This window comes from Ovis canadensis, chromosome 14 (genome assembly GCF_042477335.2).
Source record: "Ovis canadensis isolate MfBH-ARS-UI-01 breed Bighorn chromosome 14, ARS-UI_OviCan_v2, whole genome shotgun sequence".
NCBI lineage: Eukaryota > Metazoa > Chordata > Mammalia > Artiodactyla > Bovidae > Ovis > Ovis canadensis.
The window spans coordinates 73271840-73284083 of NC_091258.1; the positions used below are offsets into that span (position 1 = coordinate 73271840).

A 12244-nucleotide genomic window follows, 5' to 3' on the forward strand; every position below is an offset into this window, starting at 1 on the left:
GTTGGTGTTTGGGCATCTTCGTGTATGTTATTCCATCATTAACACAGAAGTTGTTAAGGCTTGGAACCTTCTGGCGGTTGCATAGCAGGATGGGTGGATTATTACTAGGTCTCTGGGGAGTGTGTTGGCCCAGATGCGGGTTTGGAAGTTTCTTTCAGCCTCAAAGGGTAATGATTGGGCCTCAGCTTTGATGGCAGAAGTTTTGCATGATGCAGTGAAGGCTTGTTCTTAGAATCCAAGGATTATCAGCTCCACAGCAACCTGTAGTACAGGGGCTTATTCTGGAGATGACGCAGCTGCTACTTGTTGTTGCCAGCCCAGTAGATTCCTCTACTGTTCTCTCATCATCTTTACAGATCTCGAGCATCTGCCATGTCCATGCACAGTAGTTAATGGTTGTAAACAGTTGAAGGCAATGAAAATGGTACATGGAAAACAGTACAGAGTTACCCAAAGATTAAAAATAGAACATGCATAGGATCGTGCAATCTCACTTCTAATTCTGTAGCTAAGGCAAGGAAAATTTTAAAAACTGTTTATTTATTTGGCTTCACCTGCGTCCTTCAGGATCTTTGGTTTCAGTGCACTGAAATTCTAGTGTGGTGCTCGGGCTTAGTCGCTCTGCTGCCTGTGGGGTCTTAGTTCCCCCACCAGCGATTGAACCCACATCCCCCACAGAGGTAGGCAGGTTGTTCACTACTGGACCACCAGGGAAGTCCTGTGCAAAAATCAGTATTTTGAAGGAGTAACCTGCACTCCCGTAACCCATACTGTATGATTCACAACAGCCATGTGTTGTAGAAAGAACCTGAATGTCTGTTCTCAGCTGAGTGGATGATGAAACCGTGATGTGTATATGAGACAGGGTGGGTCCTGGGACCTTTCACTGCAGTTCTTGCACCTGGACGAACATCTTCTCGGGCAACAGGCCACAAAGAAAGTGTAATTGAACAAAGAAACTATACCCACATTCATGAGCAGACAGCAATTCTGAACAATAAGTAAAAGGACCACAAACCAAGCTTGATTTCTGAGGCTCCAGAAGCAAAATCAGGTCACTTCCCGTGATCCCTGCTGACTGCAACACCGGGGGGCCCGAGGCGGGGCAGATCACCTCAGCTTCCTTCCACCCTTAACCAAAGGGATCAGCTCACCCCCTTTTTGGGAGGAGCAGGGGCACACACTTCTTTTTCTGTCTCTCCTTACTGCAGCAAGAGTCCCGATAAAGCCTTTCTTGAAATTCCCCTCTGGTCTTATAACTATTTCTATTGATGAAAGAGCCCCAGGATCCAGGTTGAAAACATGTAAGTGTAAGTGTTAGTCACTCAGTCATGTCACACTCTTTGTGACCCCAGGGACTGTACCCTGCCAGGCTCCTCTGTCCATGGAATTCTCTAAGCAAGAGTACTGGAGTGGGTTGCCATTCCCTTCTCCAGGGGATCTTTCCAACCAAGGGATCAAATCTGGGTCTTCTGCATTGCTGGCAGATTCTTTACCTTCTGAGCTCCCAAGGAAGTCCTCATTGGTAACCCAGGCAAATATACACACATATTTGTAACGGCATATTCAATTCAGCTTGGTTGCTCAGCCATGTCTGACTCTGCCAGCTCATGGACTGCAGCACACCAGGCTTCCCTGTCCATCACCAACTCCCCGAACATACTCAAACTCATGTCCATCACCTTGGTAATGCCTTTCAACCATCTCACCCTCTGTCATCCCCTTCTCCCACCTTCAATCTTTCTGAGCATCTGGGTTTTTGCCAGTGACTCAGTTCTTTGTATCAGGTGGTCAAAGTATTGGAGTTTCAGCTTCATCATCAATACTTCCAATGAATAGTCAGGAATGATTTTGTTTAGGATTAACTAGTTGGAGTTTTTTGCTGTCCAAGGGACTCTCAAGAGTCCTCTCCAACACCACAGTTCAAAAGCATCAATTCTTCGCTACTTAGCTTTCTTTATACTGCTACTCTCAAATCCATACATGACTACTGGAAAAACCACAGCTTTGACTAGACAGACCTTTGTTGGTAAAGTAACGTCTCTGCTTTTTAATATGCTGTCTAGGTTGGTCATAGACATAGCGTTTCTTCCAAGGAGCAAGTGTCTTTTAATTTCATTTGTGCAGTCATTGTAAGCAGTGATCTTGGAGCCCCCCAAAATAAACTCTCACACTGTTTCTACTTTTTGCCCAGCTATTTGTCATGAAATGATGGGACCAGATGCCATGATCTTAGTTTTCTGAATGTTGAGTTTTAAGCCAACTTTTTCACTCTCTCACTTTCATCAAGAGGCTCCTTAGTTGTTCTTCACTTTTTTCCCATAAGAGTGGTGTCATATGCATTTCTGAGGTTACTGATATTTCTCCCAGCAACCTTTACCAGGGTCCAGCCCCGGCTGGATCCAGGGTATCCGAAGCAGGGACAGAGTCGGCGATTAAAGAGACATTAATTAGAGATTTAAAGAGAGATTAGAGAAGAAGAAAGTAGTGGAAAAATAGAGGAGAAAAGAGGCTGTATTCTTTGGTTTAAATAGAAAGCCAATAAAGCCCCAAGACAAGGGACTTTCACTGTCTACGTAGGCCGAAGGCACCCGCTTGAATAGCGGAGGGGCCCCACCTTGGGCTCCCTCTTGCGTGAGTCTTAGAAGCCCAGGTAAATAAGTAGACATGGCGAGCCTCTATGCTCCAGATGGGACTTCAGTCTGAAAAGGGAGAATGAGAAAAGAATGACACAGGGGAGCCAAGCATTGGTGCAAGACCCACAACTTTATTTTCAAAGGCAGCTTATATACCCTAAGTTGTACATAGAGAAATAATGGAATATGCAGAGTTATGCAGGGGCAGCAGTCCTGACCCTTACTGCGATTGGCTTTCTTTTTGCATACCTTCCCATATACAAAAGGTCTCAGGTGATTTACATTATCTGCTGGCCAAGAGGCCTGTTAACATTTTTATGGCTCTTTTCCTAGATAAATGTCTATCAACCAGAAAACTCATTTTCCCTTGAAATGTTTTTTCTTTAATCTGCATCACCCTCAAAGTACTAAATAAAGTTACATTCCTGTAGAACAAAGGTGCAGTGGGTTATAACAAGTACTTAACTCAAAGATCTAATGTTGCTAATGCCAGGGCTACTACCTGTTTTTTCTACATACCAACTATATCAACAAATAGAAGATATGAAAACTTGGCAGCAAGTATTGGCTCAACAATGAAACCCTTAATCAGTTCCATTCTACTGATTTTGACTCCTCGGAAGGCCCTACATTCCTAGGATGTTTTAAGCTTCCTGTTCCTCTCCTGCTCGGGAGGCTGTAAACAATCTCATGCATAGCTGTAAGAGTCCAGATAAACCCGTCAGGCAGGCTAGAAAGCCATCAGAGGGATTTTTGGATTGAAACACTCTTATTATGCCCAGGAGACTTATTATCTAAAAGCTCTAAATTAACTTTTTCCAGAAAAAGGTGATGGGGGGACCACCCCCTGTTAATGTCAGAGGAGTTGGTGAAAGGCATAATATAGTAAGGCAGACAGATTCCGGTTTTGGGGTAGATGCTCGAGTAGGTCCAGGGAGGTTCCCTCGAGATCCGACTCGCCTTTGCCTGTCGGGTCTCTTCCTCATGACCTTTGCCATGGGCTGGATTCCTCGTGCTGGGTCCCGGCAATCTTGATTCCAGCTTGTGCTTCATCCAGCCCAGCATTTTGCATGATGTGCTCTGAGTGTAAATTAAGTAAGCAGGGTAATATTATGCAGACTTGATGAACTCCTTTCCCAATTTGGAACCAGTCGATTATTCTATATCCAGTTCTAACTGTTGCCTCTTGACCTGCATGCAGATTTCTCAGGAGGCAGGTCAGGTGGTCTGGTATTCCCCTCTCTTTAAGACTTTTCCACAGTTTGTTGTGATCCACACAGTCAAAGGGTTTGGCATATTTAATAAAGCAGAAGTAGATGTTTTGTGGAACTCTTGCTTTTTTGATGATCCAGTGGATGTTGGCAATTTGATCTCTGGTTCCTCTGCCTTTTCTAAATCCAACTAGAGCATCTGGAAGTTCACAGTTCACATACTGTTGAAGCCTGGCTTGGAGAACTTTTAGCATTACTTTGCTAGCATTTGAGCTGAGAGCAATTGTGCGGTAGTTTGAACATTCTTTGGCGTTGCCTTTCTTTGAGATTGGAATGAAAACGGACCTTTTCCAGTTATGCGGCCATTGCTAAGTTTTCCAGATTGGCTGTCATATTGAGTGCAACACTTCCACAGCATCATCTTTCAGGATTCGAAGTAGCTCAGCTGAAATTCCATCACCTCCACTAGCTTTGTTCATAGTGGTGCTTCCTAAGGCCCAGTTGACTTTGCATTCCAGGATGTCTCACTCTGGGTGAGTGATCACACAATTGTGGTTATCTGGGTCATGAAGATCTTTTTTGTACAGTTCTTCTGTGTATTCTTGCCATGTCTTAATATCTTCTGCTTTTGTTAGGTCCATACCATTTCTGTCCTTTATTGTGCCCATCTTTGCATGAAATGTTCCCTTGGTATCTCTAATTTTCTTCAGGAGATCTCTAGTCTTTCCCATTCTATTGTTTTCCTCTATTTCTTTGCATTGATCACTGAGGAAGGCTTTCTTATCCCTTCCTGTGTAGATGGAGATTTTTGTTACTTGGGACAGCTTGGATGAATGTAGAGAATATTATGCTAATTGAATTAGGACAGACAGGGTAAGACTGATATTGTATATGCTTCCTTATATGTAGAATGTAAAAAAGTGAAACTCACTAGTACCAGACAGTGGGATGGTGGTTATTTGGGACTGGGAGGTGGGGAGGTTCGGGAAATGTTGGTTGAAGGGTGGTACAGATTTTGAGTTGTAAAATGAGTGCGTCCTGGGGAGGTGTGTGCAGCACCCTGACTGTAGTTAATCCTATTCTGCTACTGCATGCTGGGAATTTGTCAAGAGAGTCCGTCGTCAGTGTTTTCACCACACACGGAACATGGGCATTTGGAGGTGATGGATGTGTTCGTTCATGATTGTGATAAATATTTCAAAGGATACAGGTGTCACATGATCACATGGTGTATGGTATATGTACACATAACCCTTCTCGTTGGTCTCAGTGAAGCTGGAAAAGAAGAAAGTGGGAGGTGGCCTGGCCTTAATCCTTCACTAGTGATCAACCCAGGCTTCACATGAGATCATGAGGCATTTTGCCCGGGCATGTTTTGTACCCCTCCCCCAAAAGACATGCTCCTCAAGATCTTATGTGGGGCCTCACCCCAGGAATGTGCACAGGCCGTGGATGATTCTGATCTGGATCCTGCATTGAGCACCACGACTCTTAGCCTCCACTTCTGAGACTGAGATCAAGCCCTGGGGGAGGGGAGGGCACTCTGCTCTGAGTGGGGCTGGATCAGGGCCTGCTGTGTGACCTGAAGTGGATCATGGGGTGAGCGGAGGTGCCCCCTGCTCTGTGTGCATAAGGCCTCACCAGGAGGGAAGTATGATCCAAGGGAAAGTGTGGAAAAGTCCCGTGTTGGTCTCTGTGTGGGAGTTGACCGTCCTGCGTCCCTCCTGAGACAGTGTGCACAGAGGACTGTCTGTTCCACACTGTGAGGGCTTCCCTGTGTGTGTGGTTGGGGCTCAGGAAGGGAATGTGTTGACCCTAAGCATTAAACAGCATGTTTTCCACGTTCATGATAGAATTGTGAAGACTCATGGATGAAGAAGCCCAGAAGAGGAAAGAACAGGAGTCAGGCATGGCTCTTTCTCCGGTAAGGTCATATTCTCAGTGGATTCTCACACTGCCTTCCTGAAGTGCCCTTCTCTGGACTCACTAATCGTGTCTGACTCTGAGGTATCCTGTCTGACTTCTGTACATGCACACTCACCCGGGGCCTTCCCTCAGGGCCTGTCGTCTCCACTTAGATCCTGTCTCCCCATGACCCGGTGACTTGGCCCTTGTGAGGAGGCTCCCCTGGGCACCGTCCTGGGCAGGGAGTCTCACCCATGGGTTAGAGACAGGGTCTTGGTGCTGTTGGGCAGCAGGGGTTGCTTAAGGCCCATGTGGATGCGCTGTCTGCTCTCTTGTCAATCAGGGTAAAGAAGCTGTAGGTGGACCTCAGGTATTAACATGTACAGTACACAGTAAAATCTGCCAAAGAGGCCAGTGAGGGGAAATCAGTTCTGACTTTTTATAGTACATTTAAAACTAAATGAACACCTCCTTGAAAACTTAAGTGTTTGGGAATGGAATGGAACGTTCAGAAAGAGATGTCAGGGCTAGGGAGTGTTTTGTTACACCATCTAATTTCAACTGTGAAATCGGGCTTACTAATTTTTTTTTCTTTCCTTTTTGAGCACATGATTCAGCTTCCAGGGTCTTAGTTCGCTGAGTAGGGATTGAACCTGAAACCCTGCAGTGGAAGTGAGAGATCTTAACCACTGGACCATGAAGGAATTCTCCAACTTTACTAATCTTGATTCAGTATTTTCTTAGTGGAATAAAATAATAAATTTTGGAGTTTGTTAATAAGTGCATACCTAAAATTAATGATAAAAATCACATTATGATTTTTAAAATATATTTCCTGTACTCTGACTTCGTTGCTTCAGTGTCTTTTCCCTAGTTCTGGAGAGTGGTGACCACTCTGGTTGCAGTGTGCACACTTCTTATTGTGGTGGCTTCTCTTGTCTGGCAGCCCAGGCTCTAGAGAGTACTCGCTTTAGTAGTTTCACCTCCTGAGATGTACAGCTCTTGCTCAGGAATTGAGATTCATGGGCTCAGTTGCCCCTCAGCATGTGGGATCTTACCAGACCAGGCAACAACCTGTGTTTCTTACATTGGTCAGTGGACTCCTCACCACTGAGCCACCGGGGACGCTGTCATCTTATTTTTAAATACAGGTATTTTATGCAGATTGGCGTTAAAGTATTTTCTGTATTATTTTCTGCTTGTACTACCTTTTATGTTTTTAATAGTATAAGATAATGTTGAGAACTTCCCTGGTGATACAGTGGATAGCCACGTGTCTGCCAATGTAGGGGACACAGGTTCCATCCCAATTCCTGGAAGATGCTGCAGAGCAACTAAGCCCATGCCCACCAACTGCTGTGGCTGTGCTCTGGAGCCCGGAATCCTTAACTACTGAAGCCCGCATGCTTGAGCTTGTCTTCTGAAACAATAGAAGCCACTGCAGTGAGAAGCCTGGGCACTGCAGACACAACTCCATGCAGTGCGGCCACAAGTAGAGAGAGCTGGATCACAGCAACGAAGGCCCAGCATAAACAAACCAAATAAGCTGTAAAAAGGAAATAGAATGTTAACAAACTTACTGAGTCAAACTTAGATTTCATTCACTTTTAATGTCCGAAAGATGCCAAAATACAGGAGAAGAGAATGGCCGCCCACTCCAGTTTTCTTTCCTGGAGAATCCCATGGACAGAGGAGCCTGGCAGGCTACAGTCCATGGAGTCGCATAGAGTCTGACATGACTGAGCCAACTGAAGACCAACCTCCTCGCATAGCAGAGTAATTGCTGAAAAACAAACCTAAACCTCTAACTTTCCTCCTGCAGAATCTTAAGTCCTGTTCAGTTGCTTTTGAAATAACGTCTTCAATTTATAGGCCTTGCAGAAATCAGCCTATACTTGGCATTATCCCATCCTCGTTCCCACGTTGCAGTCATACTGGCTGGTTTTCTGTTCAGTAAATATCTTTGTGTGTCAGAGCACTCAGGCTCTTCTCTCTGCTTACAGAACTCTTCCATTTCCCACCTTGCCAATCCTAAGTGTTTCTTCCTCACAGAGACCTTGTCTGATTTCTCCATGTAGGTCACGACTTTCTGTTGAATCTTCTCTTAGCACCAGGCCTGTTTCACAGCACATATAAAAATAGTGATGTTAAAATTATGGATGTAATCTTACTCCTTGGAAGAAAAGTTATGACCAACCTAGATAGCATATTGAAAAGCAGAGGCGTTAGTTTGTCAACTAAGGTCCGTCTAGTCAAGGCTATGGTTTTTCCTGTGGTCATGTATGGATGTGAAAGTTGGACTGTGAAGAAGGCTGAGCACCGAAGAATTGATGCTTTTCACCTGTGGTGTTGGAGAAAACTCTTGAGGGTCCCTTGGACTGCAAGGAGATCCAACCAGTCCATTCTGAAGGAGATCAGCCCTGGGATTTCTTTGGAAGGAATGATGCTAAAGCTGAAGCTCCAATACTTTGGCCACCTCATACGAAGAGTTGACTGATTTGAAAAGACTATGATACTGTGAGGGACTGGGGGCAGGAGGAGAAGGGGATGACAGAGGATGAGATGGCTGGATGGCATCACTGACTCGTTGGACGTGAGTCTGAGTGAACTCTGGGAGTTGGTGATGGACAGGGAGGCCTGGTGTGCTGTGATTCATGGGGTCGCAAAGAGTCGGACACAACTGAGCGACTGAACTGAACTGAACTGAATTGGCCGGCTGGCTGCTGGTAAGCTCCATCATCTTCACTGCTGTACTCCCAGTTAGGGACACAGAGGTGATATTCACTAACTTTTGATTGAACGAAAGAAAAAAATAAAGACAACTCGTGTTTCAATCAATTGTGTGTTTCCTTGTGCATGCATGAGTGCATGGATATGTAACCTCATGATTTTATTACAAAACCATCTCATAAATATGGTTTATGCTTAGGGCAGTTGCAGTTGTATCTTAAGTGTGCATCCCATGGCCATTAATATTTTCTACCACACCACATGAATAATATAAATAGTAGTCAGATTATTGATGTTGTGTGGGTTGGGGGTGTAGAGGGGGTGACCCTGTACAGTGACTATTTATGCTGTTCCATTGCACTTCAGCTCCCTTGAACTTGTTTCAGGTATTCTCAGAGAACTCTCTAGGCTTGGTCTTTTATACTGTTACTTAACTCTTTGACTCCTTAGGTTCAGTTGTCTCTCCCAACCACCTGAGCTCAGGTGCTGTTGCCTCATTTCTTAACTGTTTGATTGGAGCTTTTTATTAGAGTGACAGAGCTTTCTCCCCAGTAAGATGGACACAGATCTTTCTCTACTGTTGCTGTTATGTTGATGACAAGTTCATATGGATAAAGTCTTTAGAGTAATGCTTAGTGTGTATGAAGTGTTGAGACACCTCTCATCAGTGTGATGATGACAGCCTCATCACAATCTGTGTTCTTTTAAAGCCACTGTGGACTTTGTCTTCTCTGAAGACAGCAGTCTTGCTGTAACTCATCTAGATAGTGAATGTCACTCAGTGTGTAGAACATAACACTTCTGCATCAACGACCCACTGTTGATTGGAATTTGTATATTTTTCCTGCCTTGTCTATACCCATGATGACTTCATGTTGATTGGAGGATATCATCATCTTATGAAAAAACAGGAAATTAAATTAGAGAGCAACAATTTGCTCCATATAGATTTGCATGGATGTATCAGAATATTACTTGAGCTGAATTGACCTTACCTGTCTCACTTCTTCTCCTTTTCTGTGAAAATAAGAACCCTCCTCAGAGCCCTTTGGTGAAACGTGTTTTCATTTCAGGCACAGTTGACCTTCAAGGATGTGTTCATAGATTTCACTCCCGAGGAGGGGGACTGTCTGGACCCTGCCCAGAGACCCTCAGGAGCCTGCTGTCTGTGGGTGAGGATCACTTCCCTCTGAAGTAGGGATCTACTTAGGGGTATCTCTGCATTTCCCCTCGCTGTCTCTTGGGAGCCGTGTTTTTCTTGACTGAGCTGAAAACCTTGTTCACTCGGACATGTAAGACTTCGTGTTTGGCATCGGGAGTTCAAACTTGTCTTTCCTTCTGATGACCTGCCCACTGTGTGATACACAAGGAGTTTTTCCAGAGCTTGAGTGTTTATAAAGCTGATTTCAAACTTTGAAATATCCAGTTGCCTGTTTTATACCCCTGTGTTCTTGGTTCAGTAACTCTTGGAAAGGAAATAGATACCTGATACATCCTATACTGTATATTATACTGTTCCCTGTGCATTCCGAAGGACGCAAATAGTAAAGTAATTTGTAAAATATTTTTCTGTCCATCATAATGTCCTCATTTCTTGAGTGACAAAAGAGCTGGGATTTTCCACCTGCCAGTGCAGGAGACACAGGTTCGATCCCTGGTCTGGAAGATCCCACGTCACAGAGCAGCTTAGCCTGTAGGCCAGAACTACTAAAGCAGCATTCTAGAGCCTGGAAGCTGCAATGACTGAGCCCACGTGGCACAACTACTGAAGCCCGTGCACCCAGGAAGGGCCAAAGCAAATGAGAAGACCAAACACTAGAACTGGAGAGTAACCTCTACTTGGCCAACTTGGGGAAAGTTCCAAGCAGCAAGGATCACTCACTCCAGCCAAATTAAATGAATAAACAAAATTATTAAAGATGGGAAATGCATTTATTTTTAAAAAAGAAAGTTTGGATTCTGGAAGAAGCCAAGTATGACGTTTCTTCTGAACAGGAATTTCTGATTCTGACCTGAATCATAACTCTATTTTTGTAGCATGAGAAAGATCCCTGGATTGTGGAGAATTAGATGCTAATTAGCAGAAAATCAGATGAATGGGAAAGGATCAAGAGTATGATTTCAGGTCAGCTGTCACAAGGACAGAGAGGAAGACACACCATTCACTGTGTTTGGGAAACTCTTGAAGTGCGAGAGTTCTGTGAGAAAACAGATATTTAGTGTTTGTGAACTCTCACGGGAGATTTTTCTTCTCTTCAACTTCCTGCTCTGTTCTTTGACCTGTGAAATGTACATCACCCTCCAGTGGTGCGTTAGTGCCCACATAGACAAAGGCAAGGCTTTTTGGTTGTTGTTTTTTTTTTTTTCTTTTCTTTTTTTTTGGCTGTACTGGGTGTCTATTTCCTGTATGGCCGTTTCTCTATTTGAGACAAGTGGGGGCTACTCTCTGCTTGCAGGGTACATGGCTTCTCGTTGCGGTGGCTCTTTTGTTGTGGAGAACCAGCTCTAGGCACACACACTTCAGTAGTTTTGCTACACAGGCTCAGTATCTGTCCTTCAGCTTAGTTGCTCCCTGGCATGTGAGATTTTCCCAGAACAAGGATCAGACCCATGTCTCCCGCACTGGCAAGGATCAGACCCATGTCTCCCGCACTGGCAAGCTAACTTTTTACCATGCAGCCACCAATGTGTTAGGGAAATTAAAGAAATAGTCCTGTTTAGGCTTCAAGACAAAGCAGTGCATACCTCTGTGCTTGCCTCCAACCTGCCTGGACACACCCTGACTGTGAGTACCCTGACTGACTGCTGTGAGTGCAAGGCTTGCAGCACCATAGATAAGTTAGCACACAAATCTTGAGATTGATCACCTTTGAGATTGTTCAAAGAGGCTCTGACCAACCCAGCCCGAGGCTGAGGAACATCCAAGTTTCATAAGACAAAACAAACAGCATGAAGATGAAACCAGAGCTGCTGTTTGCTCACAGATGGATGATATCAGTTTGTTTCCTGGGATGATAAGCAGGAACCCCGAACTGCAGTGTTAAAGCCACACCCATGGAGTGGACAGGCTACAGGGGACCTTTACCCAATTGAGACTCCAGATGTGCTGTGTCCTGGGACTTCCCAGGGCTGTTCCAGTCTGGATGTTGGTCAGAAGCCAATTTGGTGATGTATCCTCTGTTGTTTCTATTTCCTTGTCTTTTCAGATCACTGCAGTCGCTCAGTCATGTTTGACTCTTTGCCACCCCATGAACTGTAGCACGCCAGACCTCCCTGTCCATCACCAACTTCCGGTGTTTTGAACCCAAACTCATGTCCATTGAGTCAGTGATTCCATCCAACCATCTCATCCTCTGTCCTTGGCTTCTCCTCCTGCCCTCAATATTTCCCAGCATCAGGGTCTTTTCAAATGAGTCAGCACTTCGCATCAGGTGTCCAAAGTACTGGAGCTTCAGCTTCAACATCAGTCCTTCCAATGAGCACCCAGGGCTGATCTCTTTTAAGATGGACTGATTCAGTTCAGTTCAGTTCAGTAATTCAGTTTTGTCTGACTCTTTGCGACCGCATGCATTGCAGCATACCAGGCCTCCCTGTGCATCACCAGCCCCCAGAGTTCACTCAAACTCATGTCCATCAAGTCGGTGATGCCATCCAGCCATCTCATCCTCTGTCTTCCCCTTCTCCTTCGGGCCCCAATCCCTCCCAGCTACAGAGTCTTTTCCAATAAGTCAACTCTTCGCATGAGGTGGCCAAAGTATTGGA

General features: G+C 44.9%; 2 protein-coding genes across 9 annotated transcripts in view; both read left to right on the forward strand.

Moving 5' to 3' along the window:
- LOC138419209 (zinc finger protein 665-like) overlaps positions 1-12244 on the forward strand; it is a 203334-nt gene that overhangs the window by 133760 nt on the left and 57330 nt on the right. The window lies entirely within an intron of this gene.
- LOC138419213 (KRAB domain-containing protein 4-like) overlaps positions 1-12244 on the forward strand; it is a 58825-nt gene that overhangs the window by 36127 nt on the left and 10454 nt on the right. For 6 of the 8 annotated variants that reach the window (XR_011248874.1, XR_011248876.1, XR_011248887.1 and 3 more), the window contains 2 exons: positions 5701-5771; positions 7831-8586. Coding sequence is in view for 1 of the 8 variants with exons in the window: in XM_069551700.1 (XP_069407801.1) it covers positions 5701-5722 (22 nt within the window). In the remaining 7 variants the exon portion in view is untranslated. Of the gene's footprint in view, positions 1-5700; positions 5772-7830; positions 8587-9555; positions 10375-12244 lie in introns of those variants that run through there. The other 2 variants (XR_011248877.1, XR_011248878.1) reach the window with 2 other exon arrangements.